General features: G+C 41.5%; 1 protein-coding gene across 2 annotated transcripts in view; it reads left to right on the forward strand.

Moving 5' to 3' along the window:
* The first annotated feature begins 2179 nt into the window (after window positions 1–2179).
* GLP1R (glucagon like peptide 1 receptor) overlaps window positions 2180–16389 on the forward strand; it is an 82059-nt gene continuing 67849 nt past the window's right edge. Inside the window, exons 1-3 of one of the 2 annotated variants that reach the window (XM_048937046.1) lie at window positions 2180–2284; window positions 4917–5023; window positions 5777–5911. In XM_048937046.1, coding sequence (XP_048793003.1) covers window positions 4928–5023; window positions 5777–5911 — 231 coding nt within the window. In that variant the 5' untranslated portion in view covers window positions 2180–2284; window positions 4917–4927. The remainder of the gene's footprint in view (window positions 2285–4916; window positions 5024–5776; window positions 5912–16389) is intronic. The other variant, XM_048937047.1, reaches the window with a different exon arrangement.

Raw genomic sequence — 16389 nt, forward strand, 5'->3', positions numbered from 1 at the left:
AGATTAAGTTAGATTTTAGTATTGAAAAAAACACTAATAAATTTAACAAAAATCCAATAGAGCTTGGTCTTAGAGACAACTTTTGTCATTATCCACTCCTCCCAAGAGGACTTGAATTTGTTGGACAAATACCCTTCTATCTCAAAGAAAATAACCTTTCTTTTATCACAGTGATTTAAGTCAGTAGTTTTTTTTTCAGTCTTCTGAAATGAGATAATAGTTTCCTAATGGGCATAATAAAAACATACCTGATTAGAGTTCACTGTTTATAGATAAACTTCTTGAGTAAAGTCAGTCAGCGTTTTTTCTATCACAATCCCTTTTTCACTCTATCCTCCTCTAGAAGAGGAACTGGGCTCTAAGAACAATCAAGTTGCCTGGTCTTAATGAAGCTAGAAAATATCTTGATCAGTTGCCTGGTGTTTTTGTTGGTTTACTGAAAGCAGCTGCAACAACCATCGTCTTCAGGTGCCAGAAGGTAAGACCAGTAAGTGCTTCCAAATTGAGTCAGGTGTTGGACTTCAGGTCAGATATTCACTTGGGCCAGGGTTTTCAGGTTTTTTTTACTTCCTTTCAGGGAAGTAAAACTGCCAAAAATTGTAGCAAATGCTTTGTTTTTCTAGTTGTATTTCTCAGCAGTTTGGTATTGCTAATTTTCTCTCTGTTTGCTTCTTTTGAGGTTGTGATAACTGCAGGTAACAGTAATGCAGATTTCTTTAGAAGTTTCTCGTATCTATGTGTAATTTGAGCTGAGACAAAATAGGTGAGTTTTTCCTGTCTCATTATCTTCATCCCTTTGAGGCAAACATTAGGTAAGGACTTGAGCCTTTTATATCCAGGGGATCACGGATTTCTGTAAAATCACAGTCTCCTCTTTGGACAATTAATCTTAGTTGTTAACCACAATTAATCTTAGTTGTTCATTCCACATTGTTCCCTAATTCTTAAGCAATGTTTGAGATGGAAATGCTACTCTGATACTAACAGAGCATCTCTTTTACTGGGACAGTGAAACATTAATCTCAACAAATAAATATAAAAACCGTTGTCTGAGGCAGACACCACGAGTTTCACCTAATATGAGGTATGTTCTTTCTCCCCTCTCCAGGGGTGTATTTTTTGTTTATTTGTTTGTTTTGTTGCTGTTGGTTTTTTTTTCCCGTTTTTTTGTTTTCTCTCACTTTTGTACAGTTGAAAGAAATCTCCTTTTAGGCTTTAGGCAACAAATGACAAGTTCTGCCTTGACTCGGCTGCAGAAGCATACCTGCTGTGTTGGCAATTCATATGCTAAGTAATTTCATGATCTCACAGCATCAGTGCTGTGATCAGTTACGTTCCCAAAGCATCAGTCTGGCTGTGATGCATTTGAAATTAATATACATAATTAATAACTAATTTCTATTCCAGTAGTATCTAACACAGCAATCTGAAATCTTTACCCCTGTTCTCAGTTCAATTGAGATTCCCTGCTAAACGGGGGAGACTCTGTATGCTTTCTTCTTCCAGACAGCAGTGCATAATCTCAACAAATATATGTGAGTTAGCATAGGTTTAGCCTTATGGGTCAGCACAAAGTGAGTATGCAAGGATAACGGCTTGAACCTGGAACAGTGAAAATCAAGAGCCTGTTTGCTGAGTTGCACATCCTACTGCTAATTGGGGTTAATTTGTACCTTGGCTTAGATTTAGAAACCTAGCTCTGATATCGGAAAAAAACATCTTAGAAAGAATGGTGAGGCACTGGGAGATGGTGCAGTCACCATCCCTGGAGGTGTTCAAGAGCTGTGTGAATGTGGCACAGAAGGACACGGTCTGTGGGCATGGTGGGGTGGGATGGTGGTTGGATGAGATGATTTTAAGGGTCTTTTCCAACTCTAATGATTCTATGATTCTCAAAATTCCTGATATAAACGGGTAACGGTATCTACTGTTACTAAAAAGTAATCAAACTTCACTCTGAAAACAGCATGAGGACCACCTCGCTACCTGATCCTGGACGAAATCTGATTCTCCAAACCGAAGTTGAGAGGTGGGGATGGGGCTGGCGAAGGCGCTTTTCCCGCTCCGTTCCTTCCTTGAGGAGCCCCGGGCCGTACCTGGGCTGGGCCGGCCCCGGTCCCGCCTCCGCCGCCGCTACAAAAGCGGCCGCCGGGGCTCCGCCGGGAGCGGGCTGCTCGCTCCGCCGGGCCCCGCGGACGGGGCCTGCCTGGCTATGCCCGTCGCTCCGGCCGTGCCCCTCGTCCTGCTGCTGGCAGCCGCGGGCGGAGCCGCTCCCGCCAGGCGGGTGAGTGCCCGGGGCCGCGGGTGTCCCGGGTTGTTGAGGGGCGCGGGTGCTCTGGTACGGGCGGCTCCGCGCTCATGTGTGGAGGGAGGGGTCTGCGCGGGGGTCTGCTGGGGAGCCGTGGTCGGAAGGAGGAGTGAAGCGAGGGCGCCGCTCTCCGCTGCCGTGTGGCGATCCTCAAGGTAACTCTTCCTTTCGGCCTCGGGGAATAGCGTGCTCGTGTGGGTTGCCAACAAAATCTAACAGCCACAGGCACGGAGCGGGGTCGTGGAGGTGAGCTCTTCAGCGTGCCGCAAAGGGAATGGATGCGGCTGGCGTGTATGGGGAAACCCCTTCCTTGATGGCTTAATTTTCCTGGGTCTGTGTGCTGCCTGTCTGAAGCACTGGTCAAGTGTTTCTCGTGTTTTCTCCGGCAGAATCCACGTGAAACCACCGAGGCTGTTGGGTCTTTCTTTACTCCGTGGGTGCCGGGCTGCTCCCTAGAGGAGCCCTGAGCGTGGGGCTGGGGAGGGAGAGAGGCGGGCGGTGGGCTGCGGGGATGGAGGAGTTGGTGGGGCTGACGGAGCTGTGGGCTGTGTGGGTTTCCCAGCTGCTGAAAGTTTGAGGCTACAGATTTATACAGAACACCGCAAAAAGCAACCCATTTAGTTCCCAGCTATGCCGAAGTCAGCAGGGTTGTTGTGGGTATTGATTTCAGGGTTTTTTGGTTGTCTCGTGCCTTCTTCCTTCCTGATGTTAGTGCCTCTTTAGAGGATCAACAGGCACAAATTACATCTGAGAATATTCCGGTCAGGAAATGCTCTTCATTATGAAGATGGCCCAACACTGAAACAGGGGGTGGGGAACCTCTGTCCTTGAAAGAGTTTTCTGTTTGCTCAAGTGCTGAGCAGCCTGAGCTGCTGTCAGGTATGGCTTGGCATTGGCTGAACCAGATGACATCCTGATTACCTTGGGATGATGTTGGGGATGGAGATCAGTAGCACTTGTAGTAAGAATGTCTGTTACCTTCCAGGTTGTGCTAGCAAAGGGGCTCTCCTCTGGCTACGTGTAGGGCTGGGGGAAGGGGAGAGGAGTTTCTCTGGTCTCAACGCTGTATTTGCCCTCTGACTTCATTTTCACAAAACACTCTGTGCTTTTATATCCTCTTCTGACACTAGAGGGTCTTATCTGACAACTTGTCTAGAGCAGCTATTGTGCCTGATGTATGCTGAGAAAATGTGCAAAACACTGTGCTCAGTGCTAAGTGTACAGAAGCATGGCACTTCTGCTTCCAGCTGTCTTTTTTTTTTTTCCAGGTTCAGTTCAGAATGGTGTTAAACGGAATATCTAAACTGTAAATTGCACTGCTTAGACAGGAGCAGATTGTTATCACTTAAACTTTACTGCTGGCTGTGAGTTTTCTAGTTTAAAGGGATGTGACAGATGTGAGATGAAGGTAGAATAACTTCATAGGGAGTTGGGGAGAAAACGCTTTATTGGTGCTGTTGACTGCTGTTTTATGTGGAACTTTTCCCTCCCTCCACAGCCCCTCAAACAGCTGAGAAGGGGGAAAGCAAGATGGGAAAGGGAGATGAGAAGCTAAAGATGTATGTAGAAATAAGAAAAAAAATTCAAGTCTGGAGTTCAAATTTGTTCTGGAAACTTGCTATTGTATTAAATGGGGGATGACTGGAAATTGCTTAATAAGTGTCTAGATCTTCCTTGATTTATTGTGTTGAAGGCAGTAAAATGATCAAGAGCTGGTAGCACACGGCTGCACTGCAGGATATTATTCCTCATGACAAGCCTTGTGTCCTCCCCCTTCTCACCGTTGAGCAGCGGTGTCCTGCTGCTGGCAGAGCTGACACAGCCTCTTGCTGGTTCCCCACCGTCTGGCTGTACCCTGGAGCTGGATTTCAGATCCCAGTTCTCTATGCAGTACTTATGTTCAAAGCTTTGTTAGGATATTCTTGAAGAAAGTAATTTAAATATCAGTGAAGCGCAGACAGGAGTTGTGCCACAGTTCTTGACTGGCGGTTCTGTTCTTCAAACTACCTGCGGTGCTTTTGTTCCTCATGCTAAAATGTGATTAGCAAAGGCTCCTTGGAAGTACAGTTAAATTCAGCAGTAAGATTACAGATCTCTCGCTGTCCTCAGCTGTTATTCCTGAAGTGCTTTTCTTTAGAAATAGATAAGTGCTGATATTGACATGAATACCTATGCTAATGAGATTGGATGTTTGTGAATGTGCATGTTGTTGGCACTCAATTCCCGTTGTTCAGGCTTGTTCGGATACAGTCACTCATCTACTCTCCAGCAGTCACCATCAGGTTCCAAGCATTAAATGCTTGTGTAGTCCTCTCTACTTTCTCACCCTTAGGAAGACTGTCACAGCTGCCTTGAGTTCTGCAGCCTCCACTTCTTTACGCACAGCTTTCTAGGATCGGGTTGCTGTCTCTGAAGGTTCGGCTTTGAGCCTTAATCAGCCCTGATGAATGGATGCAGCTTGGGGATGGTTTCTTGTATCTTGCTGGCCTGAGCAGCAGTGATGTCCAAACATGGGTTTGCAGAGCAATGACTGTTTGACTTATTTTCTGTTGCACACCCCAATGCTGAGAGAACTGAGCTGAGGCTTCTGATTAATGCTGTCCTATAGACTTGTTTCTTATGAGTCATTATGAAGAATGGCTATGGAGCTTGGCTGAGAAGCAGGTGCTTCTGGAAACCAATGTCTTCACACAGAATCTAGCATGGACAGCTGAGGTGAGTCTTAATAGTCGAGTCTTCTCCTGGGCAACAACCCCTCCATATTCACACTGACTGCAAGTTAGGGTTGTGTTGTTATTCTTTTCCTGCTCCCCAGAGCTCATGTAGAACTAGTTTGCTTTGTTGCCTGAACTCTCAAAATCAAAGTGTTCTAGACGAGTCTCTGCCCATTACTAGCAGCACATCTTGGCAGTGGTATAGAAAGCAATTGAGAAAAGGATGATCAAACAAGGTCTGACACTGTGCCACCTTGCTGTAGCTGTTACCGAAGGACACTTGGACAGCTTCTAGCTTATGAACTCCTTTTCTGGGAACGTGGCCAGATTTTTCAAAAACTTTATATGTGCAGGACACTTAAATTCATGCCTATATTAATATGGTGTAAAACTTTAAATTGCTTAATAGTGCTGCCATCTAAATGAATGCAGTCTAAATCAGTGTCCCAAATGATGGCTGAATAAAGCAGTGGTTGTCTATTCAGAAAGTAATGTGCTGGTTTTCCAGAAACAGCTCTAATTTTTTTTGGAAACTCCACTGTCATCATGTATAATAAAACCTAATGCTGTAGTACAGCAAATCTGATTATATAAGCTATGAAGATGCTTTTAATGTTGCTCCTCTGTTACGGAGGGGGGCAAACAAACAAAAAAAACCATTACAGGCTTAGGGACTCTAGGAAATTAAATTGCCAAAGGGAGGGACTGTATTAATGTAGCAGAACAATGTATTGACTCTTTGCATTTATTGTAGAGGTCTGATGTCTGGTCCATGCAAGTTGAAGTTGCTGAAAGAGCTGTCATATCTTCTGGCCTTTTCCCACATTTCTGGGGCTGTTACTGCACTTTACACTCAACTGGACAGCAGTCTGAAACAACTGGGACAAAGGTATTTGAGGGGAAGTGTAGATAAAATACAACTGGGTATGGCAGGATGTGTTTTCTCTTCTGTGAGAAGAAAACCATACTTTGGAAGTGACAGAAGCTGCGGTATGAGTAACTAAAACTCCTGTCTTCCAAAAGCTGCAGCTGTATATCTACAATAGAATTCAGTGAAACTGGGCCTGGTATGCAAAATATAAATGGTTGTCTGCTGGTTGTCAAACAGACTTTCTAATGCGTTATATCATAGCCAGTTTCCTTAGGCCTGTCACACTAAACTGAGCTTTAATTTGTTGTGTTGATTGATTCCCAGTGACTTGGGAGGATGTACCGGCAGGAGCTGTTATCTCTGACATCATGGGGCCTTCACAAGTTTATATCTTGGAGTGGACCATTGGAAAACTGATTGCTTCCTTCTGCAGTGCTGTAGTGAAATCCTTAGTGTTCAGCTTCTTTTATTTAAGGCTTTCGTATTTATTTCTTTGTGGTAAACCAGTACATGTACTATTAGCCAAGGCTGCTCAAGTTTCCTTGTCGCACTCTGTCCGTTCTATTGGTTTGTATCTTAACAAAAGTAACTTTACACAATAGCGGACATGTCTTTGCTATGGAAAAAGTTGTCACTAGATAAGAGACCTTCTATTTAAGCCCTACAATGTTATTTTCCTGTGATGCTGAATTAAGGCTTTGAGCAGGAGCTCCTTTAATTAAAGCAAGTCTTCCAAACTGAACTACCACAGAGAATAACAAATTTAATGTTTGCGTACAATGCTTCCTATCCAAAGAGAGATAGGGTAAACAGTGTCTAAGCATTTCCAGTTTGCCAAATGGGAGGTAGCCCATAAAGATATCTATACTGCATACAAAATACAGCAGTCTTGAAATTAAGACTTTTTCACCTGGATTTGCTGCTGGTTGCTGAATATTGTTCTTTTTCTATTTGGTTTGATGTTAGAAACTGATACTTATGAACTTCAGTCACGCTGGCCTATGATCAGCTGCACAGAATAGTTCCTTCAGCTAGTTGCTGTACAGATGTAGTTGTACTGACTGTATCTTGTTGCTATTTCACCGTAATTGACTGTTAGTGGATTGCCATCTGAGCATGCTGCCTGGTATCGACTACTATTTTTCTCAAAATTGATTACTTTTCATTGTTAACTCAATCTCTTGCCATCTTTTTTCCTTAACTGTTTTAAGATAGCTTTCCCAATTCCTTTAATTTTGTGTCTTGTTCTTTGAGTTCATCGATGTTCTCCTTTCAGTTCTTGCTTTGTCTCACTTATGCACTTGCTCTCCCAACCTCTCAGTTGAGTCTGCCTTTAAGGTCTTAAAGACTGTTTCCAAAACATGCATTTTTGGACTACTTGGTGTGTAGTTCTTGCTGCTGTTTGTTACTGTCCTTTTCCTTGCTCGGTTGCTGCTCCTATGCTCCTTTCTGTGCAAGGAGAGAAGTTTGAGAAGTTCATGAAAGTGAACATACTGACTAGAGGTTTGTTGGAAAATAGTGTTTTGTAGTAGATAATTTATCAAATAGCGTTACTATGCTCTCTGTATTGGTTAGTTTCCATGGAAATAAATAGGATGCATTACTTTTGGAGTAACTTATGCTGCCCAGAACAATTCCACTCACTGCTGCCCAGGCAAGCCAAAGGGTTGGACACTCATGACTTAAGGCATGTTTTCTGCTTATCCACTCAAATCTCTTCCGTTCTTCAGAAGGATTCTTTTTTCCTTCTGCCTGCTGTGTCAAACTGTGCTGCTTCATTATTATTCTTTCCATAGAATAGGAAAGTCATAGTTAGACCCAATGTCTTCAGGATAAATGGAACAGATGAGCGCATGGACATATCTGCATGGGACAGTCTTTGATGTTTGCACGTTTACAGTCTTCGAAATCCTGCTCTGGTTAAGATGCATCGACGTGACCTTTTGATCTCCCTTCTGACATACAGCTCTGGTGCTACTCAGCATAACAAAAACTGAAGCCATACTGAAAGGCCTAGCTTCAGGGAAATCAAAGCACTTGTGATGACCCCAACTAGCCAGCCATGAGACTTTTTGCATGGAGTACATCTCTAATGTTTGGGAGAAGCTTATGGGAACAGCGCTCGTTGTCCTCAGCAGACTATGTTTTTGTGGTAGTGCAAGTGATTTAGACTCTGACTTGTTCCTGCACATAGACATGCCAAATACAGACAGAAAGAAGCTAAATTAGTAGAAAAGCTGCTTCCTGAGTGCTCTGCTTATGATTGGGGGGCATTTGAGCATGTAGTGAGGCAAGCTGCAGATTTTCAGCAGACACCATAATAGGTTTACCACTCTGTCTGCAGAGCTGCAATAATCAAGGGAGACATGCAAAGCTCCTTCCAAAGGTGTATAGGAGCTGTACCTCCTAAAAGCACACTTGAGACATGTAGCGTTAGTCTTTACCTTTGAATTCTGCTAGCATAAAACTTGTATGCATTTCTTTCCCATAGGAAACAACTTTTTCCTAATATTTCTCTCCCCTTTTTTTGCTGTGTAGGTATCAGCACTGCTCATGGCACTGACTGCAGTCTCCTAGATGCTGTGTTTTTCCTTATATACCATTCCACTATTAAGGCTGAAAAATGTTTCTCCTGGTCAAAGCATATGCTGGTTGTTTCATGGCAGCTCTACTCTCCACAACCAGGTTGCAAGGAATTAACTCAATCTGGACGTGTTAAAAGCTAACTTACTCAGAACTAAGGGAAGAGAATAGATAAATGCATGTCTGCTGTGGTATCTGAAAACAGCACTCAGAAAACAAGTCTAACTGGAACATGTGACTACACAGTCAGACTGGGGGAATTACAGTGAGGTGTGGTGAGTAGAGGACTTTCCATGGCTGCTGCAAGCGTGGCTCAGTCCTCTAAGACTCTCCTAGAGCAGATAATTTGGAGTTTATCTTGTTGCCTTGATGGGTGTTGAGCCCAGCCTCCCACCCCTTCAATAATGTTATGCTAAAACAAAACTCAACTTCCATAGCATTGTAGAACGTTTGCTTACTGGTGGGTAGTGGGTGTCAGGGTGTGATATGTCCCTGCACTTACAGAGATCTCATTGCTGAATCTTTTCCTTTTCAAGATGACATACTTTTTAATACAGAGAAGAAAGGACTAAGAGCTTGTGCTCAACCAAATGTAGAGGTCCTCTTAAGCTACTTGCTGTCTTTGAAGCCGGGTGTGCACAAAGCATGCCTGATGGTGGTTGTTGCATGTGTTGTGTGTTAGCGCGTGCCTTGGTGGGTGTTGCTGAAGGCTGTTCCAGGCTACGGTTGATCTCTAAAACCAGATCTGTGGCAAGGGATTGGAGGCATTAATCTGGCGTTCCTTTTTGCTTTTGTCTTGACGTCCTTCTTCAGTAATCAGTTTTTTCTTTGCTATTGTTGTGGTTGTTGTTGAATGACAAATACATGGTGTGCTGTGTCCAGGATTTGTGCTTTCATCATGCCAGCACGCTGTTTGTTCTCTCCTGGAAATTAAACTCTAATTCAGAGCTATAGCAGGTAAAGTAATTACAGAAGCTCTTCTGCCTTTGAGGGGCATTCCTGGACATGTTGCCAGCTTTTGCAGGTGTTTGGTAGAAATCCTGAAATGTGGGGCTAATGTAACTATGAAACTGTGGTGTGAATAAGTAATAATAGCTATTGCCTTTTGAACCTCTTGGGAGAGACTGATATGCTTGATGTTTGAGGGCTTCAATCCTAAGGTTAGCTTCCTGATGTACAGGGACTCCTGGCAGCACAGTAGCCTCTGAATAGATTTTCTTCGAGGGGCAAACTGGTAACTTTGCTCTTCTGTCCTCTCAGAGAGAGGAGCCTCAGAAACTGTTGGAGAGTTGCTTTAAGAGATTTGACGTACAAAATTGTTGGGTGTACTGAAGCATTGACAAGTTCTCTGAAATGTCAGGATTTATTTCATGAAAAGCAGAAAACCTTCAAAGAAACTTGGTCTGTGTGTTATGGAATACCCTTTTGAAGTTCCTGAAATATATTGTACTTCAGGTTTGGTGTTTGTGGTGTTTTGAGCCACGTGGGAGTGGAGGTGGAGTGGCCGGGTGAGGTACCATCCTGGTTTGGGAAGTCCAGAAGCCTGTTTCCTTTTTAGCTGGCTGTGCCTCATCTACAGGCTGATCATTATGTTGAGGGTGGTTTACATCCTCAAAGTCCACATTCTGCCCTCTCTTGAGTGGAGGAAGAATGTGGGTTTCAACTCTTGATTTATTTTTCCTTTCTGCTTCGGTAGATGAAGTGAGGAGGAAATGCAAGGCTTTAATAGATCAGCTGACCTCATATGCTCCAGTATAACTGGGGGTTGCTGCTGCTGTTGTGGAAAAAGTCAGACCATTTAAAAACTGACAAGTTCCAAATACTTCATCTGTAGAAACACTGTGGACTTTGGTACAGCTGTACGGAGGTAACAAATAGCAGACACCTCCCTGTGTAACTTAATCAGTGACACTCAGGTCAATCTTCATCTTCTCCCTTTAGCCCTATTTCTCCTGAATAAAAACATTCTGCTGTACAGTGCTAGTTATTCACGATGGATGAGGCTTTTTCCCTTGAGATGAGAAAACTGAAGGTGGAACATTTGAACTGAATTATTTGATATAGCTGCTTCTCAGACGGCTCAACTTCTCAGATGGCTATGGTATTCTAATTTATTGCCCTTTTTGTTTACAATTTCTTAATTAAGGATTCATCAAGTACTGTTTGAAATGTACTGCTAAGGATAACAAGATCCAATTCCTTTTAAACTCGGTGACACAGCAAATGGTGCTCTCTGGAAGAGAGAAGATTAACATGAAGTTATTATGTGCTATTTACAAGACATAGTGTGGTTATAAGTTAAACATCAAATAAATGACGTTGCATTTGTAGTGGACTTCTTTCAGAATGCTTCCTTCATATGGCCCCTGTAGAGGAAATATTTAACATCACAGAAATCATACAGAAGACATTCAGTCATAAAGGTGGTCAGAAACATCTTGTTCAAAGAGTGCTATAGAAAACTTCCAACACATTTATTATTGAGATGGATGTACTTTAAGTTTACATCTCAGGGTCCCTGTGTTATTTATTACTTGAATCTAGCTAACAGTTGATACAGGAATGTTTTTAATTGTATCCAGCTGGTTCCCTATGGACTTCCAGGGCCAGCTAACATTAGTTAATGGATGAACTTCCATAAGATAGGAAGTATCTGAAGAATAACTCAGTATGCTCTGAGTTTGTTCATTGCTCTCTGGGGATTAAGACACCTGCTGGTAATGAATGATGCTGTTAAAGCTCTCCAGAATAAAACTGGATTCTTTTACTAACGAAATGGAAGGATGAAAGAATGTTAGCTTTATAATCTGAACTCTTAATGTCTGCAGTAGTAGACATGGTTGTAAATCACAAGAAACTAAACTGTAGTTTCAAACTGATTTCTTGTTTTCTTATTTGCTTTGGTATCTGAGCTACATCGTGTCTCAGGGCTGGAATGTACCAAAGATTTATTTATTTGCTTGTATGATAAGATATCTCATCCATGGGATCCACCCCCATGTGGGTGGGTCATTGAGCAACCAAATCTATATATATCTATATATATATATATATATATTTTTTTTTTTTTTGCATTATTTTTTTTCCATCTTTCCCCTTTGTTGCTGTTTATAGTAATCAAGTGACGGGAAATAACAATGCACAAAAGCTTTCATCTTTCTCCTCACTCCTATGTTCTTCCCCACTCCATCACCCTACATGCTTAATTAACTGTGAGACTATTTTTAGACAATGCATTTCATCATTCACTGCTTTTGTTGAGATTCAAGTTTTTATGTATCTCCTGACAAATTATTTATAATCACTCGGGCGTTTCATGTGATTGCAGTAGAGAGGAAACAATGGGCAAAAAATTACTTGGATTAATCTCTTCCTCTCCATATTCATTCTTGAGGAAGTTGTTACAGTTGTAGATTGTTAGTTTTCTGTAAAAGAAATATTAAGTTGATGCAGCTTTAGCTACTTTGTTTTGTTGGTTTTTTGTTTTTGTTTTTTCATCGCAGGCTTTCCAAATAGGAACAGTGATCCCATGTTTGAACCTTTATAGTGCTTTCCTTGGATGTTCTTTCTTCAGCAAGAGAAGTGTGTATTGTGGACAAACACTACCCAGATCTGTTCAGCATGAAGTTTGTTTTTAACAACAGTAATGATGCTTTTGTGTGAGAATGAGTGGGAAGAACCTCCCTTCAGCTACAAAGGGCAGTTGGGATCCTATTTGGAAGCAAGGCCCTGACTTCTGTACATGGGAAAGAAAGGAGGAGAAGATGAGGTTACACTGTCCACAGTGTTGCTGTAGTATTTATGATTGGTCTGGCTGATCAAAGGAGGTGTGCTAGCCGTGACAGTTATCTCTAGTGGCAAGAGGTCTACCTGATTTGGTATTTGTGGCCCACTAAGCACCTTGTGTTCTTCATTTAAGCTCAGTGTGCTCTTGCAAATAAAAGCTTTCCCCTAGGAGTAGGGGATGGCATAGCTGGATGAGAGCAGAAAGAAACAGAGACTGTAGAGATGCATCCAGGGAAAATCCAGTTCAGGGCTTGTGTGTCTGCCTTTTTTGTTTGTTTGTTTTGTTTTGTTTATTTATTTTCCAGATATCTTGAACAAGAATGTCTGAAGTTTCAAAGTTTTAATCTTCACAAAAAGGGAAAGATATTGAATTATACATATGGAATGTTAATTACTTAATAGCTGAATAACAAAATGAGTTACTATCTTGCGTTTTGTATGGAGAGTAAGAGTGGCTGTCACTCCCACTGTTGATAACAAGGTAGGATAACCATATGTATATGTGTATGTTGCTATAATCCATTCAATAAAATGGTTCCTTTCTAAATACCTGTTTTGGAGGAGTGTTGGTAAGTAGCTTTCTTCTGTGTGCACTTAAATTAACAAGTCTGGGTGCTTGGATACTGATGTGGTAGATGCCTTGGAAATATCTGTAATGGCTGTAAAATCAGTTGGGTACCGAGTTCCTTGTAGAATAAGGATTGAAGGGCTGTGCTTTTCTGAAAATGTTTCTTTGTTCCTATGTAATTGATTTGGGGGATGAGAGAGGAGAGGAAGATTTACATTTGTATAATAAACAAATTGATAAATGAGAATATTTGTACTATTAAATAGTATGCTTTTTACAACAGGGCGCTCCGTAATGAACTGCCTTGTCATTGCCGCACATACTACTTAGTGTGCTTAAATGCTGACATACTGAGAGCACAAAACTAATGTAAACATCTTTTATAGTTCATGGGATAAGCTTTCTACTTGTTCAAGCCTCCAATAATTACTTTCCTTCACATCTGTTCCTTGCAAGATCACTTTTTCAGATTCAGAAACTTGTTTTTTACAGCCAATCTTTGATCTTTGCAGCGTCCCTGCTTACTTATTGCTTGTATACTTATAATACTATATTATAATAATAATACTTATTGCTTACCTTCCACAGATGAACTTAGAATCATATGTGACCTTGATTTTTGCCTAACTTAACTTAGCATGGTGCTTTGCCTAACTTGCTTAGCATGGTGCTTAAAATAGATTTTAAAGAAAATTCATACTTTCAAGCATTTCACGAATAAGAGTGTGCTTCAGAGGAGAGAGAATCCCTGTGTACGTCTAACCAAGAAAAAATAGACTTCCAGCTGAATTCCAAAAGCTTTCTCTTGTCCACACATTGCATCTAAGGCAGTGATCTTTATGCCGATGCTACTTCACGTCCTCTGCTTTTTGTTGTTGTTTTGGTTTTAATTTATAGCTGTTCTTAATCTTTACTCTTCCCCTATTTTTGTCATGCTGGAAATATTTCCGGGGCTTGATCTTGCTCCAAATAAACAGATTTATTACATCGTTCAAAGTGTCTGTATCCTGTTCGATGGACAGCTGGGATCAGCAAAAGAGAAAAGTGTTTCTTGAAAGGCAGCGTGCACAGCACACTGCCACAGGGAAATGAGGAGATCATTTCATAGCAAGTCTGCAGCAAACTTGTAATGCTGTTGAGTACAGACTGACAGGCAGCTGACATGGAAATACTTGGCTTCAGCACCATTGTGGGCTGTTTTATGCTTGTTTTGCAACACTTGTCTTTCACTTAGTTTTATGATGCAAACTGGGAAAGAATCTATTTGAACAGTTAAAAATGGAAAGTGCCAGCCCACTTTGCTCTCAACTAAATCTTTCTCTTTAGGCATCTTTTCCCTCAGCTGTCATTTCCTTCACCCTGGCGCCGCCTTAAATATTTTCCCTATTTCTAGTCCAACTAATCTGACAAGGGAAATGTTCTGTGGGTTCTCTCCGTTGAAAGTTTTGGTAGAAATAAAGCAGACAAGCTGGCAAGTCTGCTATTGTTTGTCCCGCAGCCCAGGCTGCTCCTCTCTAACGGGTTCCTCCAGAGAGCGTGTCCTAGCTCTGGCCAGAGTTGTTTTGCTGTCCCCTACACAGTCAGTTACTGCTTTCTTTGATTCTCTACTTGATCTCCATAGAATGGATCCTTCTTAACAACTCCTGTTTTGACTGTGGCTTTTTAGGTTTCCTTCTTGTGGAGCTTGAAATGTTTGTTTTACACGATGGTTAATTTAGTAGGTTCCTGTACTCAAATAGGGACTGGCTCAGTTTAAGTGATTAGTGTTTGTGTTTCTTCTGTTTTTATAAAGCTAATAAGAAGGTCTTTTTCAATTCTATAAAGCTAAAGGTCTCTTCATCTTGAAAAAAGGAGGTATGAGGTATGAAACTTCAAATAATTCATGAATCACTTGAAATTGTGTTCTAAGAATGTAAGAATAAGCCTTTATGCATGCAAATCTTCCTGAATAAATCCTGCTTTCAATAAAAATAGAGGAGGATGTACCTAACAATAACCTGAAAGTGCAGATTGTTGGAGCAGAAGACATTCCTGTACCTGCTGATTTTATGCTGATTTTTAGCAATGGATTTTAATGTAATTAAAGTTGACTTTCTTTTCATCTCAGGACTTATTCTTTCTATTAATGTAAAATCAAGTTTACCTCATGTAAGTCAAATCGTAATTGCTAAAGGATCTGTATGCTTCATGTCAGTCTTAGAGATATCTCTTTCCCACTGGTGAGGCCTTCACATAGAACAAATTAGCAATTTTACTATTTAATGAAAAATAACATTGTGTGTTTTGTTCTAAGGAGGTATGGATGGCTGCTTTCAGCCTGTTGAGAGCTCTGTGTGATGTGGAAGGGGAAACTATGGCAGTGAGTTTCTTCTAAAAGGAGTGCTGCTAATAGAATTGCCAGAGTACCTCAGGAGTCTTTGGAGATATTAATCCTAAGGCTGAGAATGGTTTCATTTCTGTAAGATACCATGCAAAAATGATTTTGGTATTACGGATGTGTGTGTATATGTTTGAACAGAGGATGACAAATCTGGGTAGAACCCAACAATTAAAGCCAGAGAGGGAGTGGGACTATTAACACTTTAAATCTGTGTATCAAAGTCTTACACTGTGAGTCTTGTTTTCTTACACTCCGCGTATCTTTAAGAAAGAGTGGAAAAACACAGCAAGGAAGAAGAAGAATTCAAGGGACTCCTAGTGCTGTCCTCTGTGGGTGCTTTGGAAAGGTTTAAGAGCGATCTGTGTACACACATGCATGCAAATGGCCAGTGTGGTGTTGGAGTAGAATTACAACGTATGGTGGCTAATCTACTTATTTTAAACTTATGCAAGTTAGCTTCCTGACTTCAAAGTATCTATTACTAAGGCAAGAATTTACCAGAGATGGAAGAGGCACTGCTATCTGTTCTATATACAAAGTGTGCTAGTTTGTACTGCAGCACTTCCATCGGCAGGTTTTTACACGTTTACCCATTCTTCTAACTGGAAAAAATACAATCAAATGTAGCTACGATCATACTGAAGCACGATGCTTGAAAGAGTAAAGCTAGAAGATTATGTGAGAAAATTATTGTATAAAAGCATGAATACTGTTGCTGACAACAGAATACTGCTGAGTTTGAGGTGTTCAGGACCGTAGAATCATCGGAAGGGACCTTTAAGATCATGTAGTTCCAACCCCCTGCTACAGGTGAGAACACCTCCCTCTAGACCAGGCTGCTCACAGCCCCATCCAGCCTGGCTTTGAGAACACCTCCAGGGAGGGGCATCCACAGCCTTGCTGGGCAACCTGTTCCAGTGCCTCACACCTTCACAATAATGATTTTTTTCCTAACATCAAGTCTAAAGATACTGATAATATCCCCAGTACTGCTAGCTGTGTAGTTGACTTCTGTAGAAACTTTAAACTACTCTTGTAAGGAATAGAAATGTCATCTAAAATATCTGGCAGTAACTGATAACAAAGGGGTAAAGAAGCTGACAGCAGCCAGTACAAATCAACAGTTTAAAAAATGCTAATGGAGATTGAAGTGCCTGAGAAGTCTGTGGGTAATGGAAC

The sequence above is a fragment of the Lagopus muta genome, chromosome 2, assembly GCF_023343835.1.
Source record: "Lagopus muta isolate bLagMut1 chromosome 2, bLagMut1 primary, whole genome shotgun sequence".
In the NCBI taxonomy this organism is placed as follows: domain Eukaryota; kingdom Metazoa; phylum Chordata; class Aves; order Galliformes; family Phasianidae; genus Lagopus; species Lagopus muta.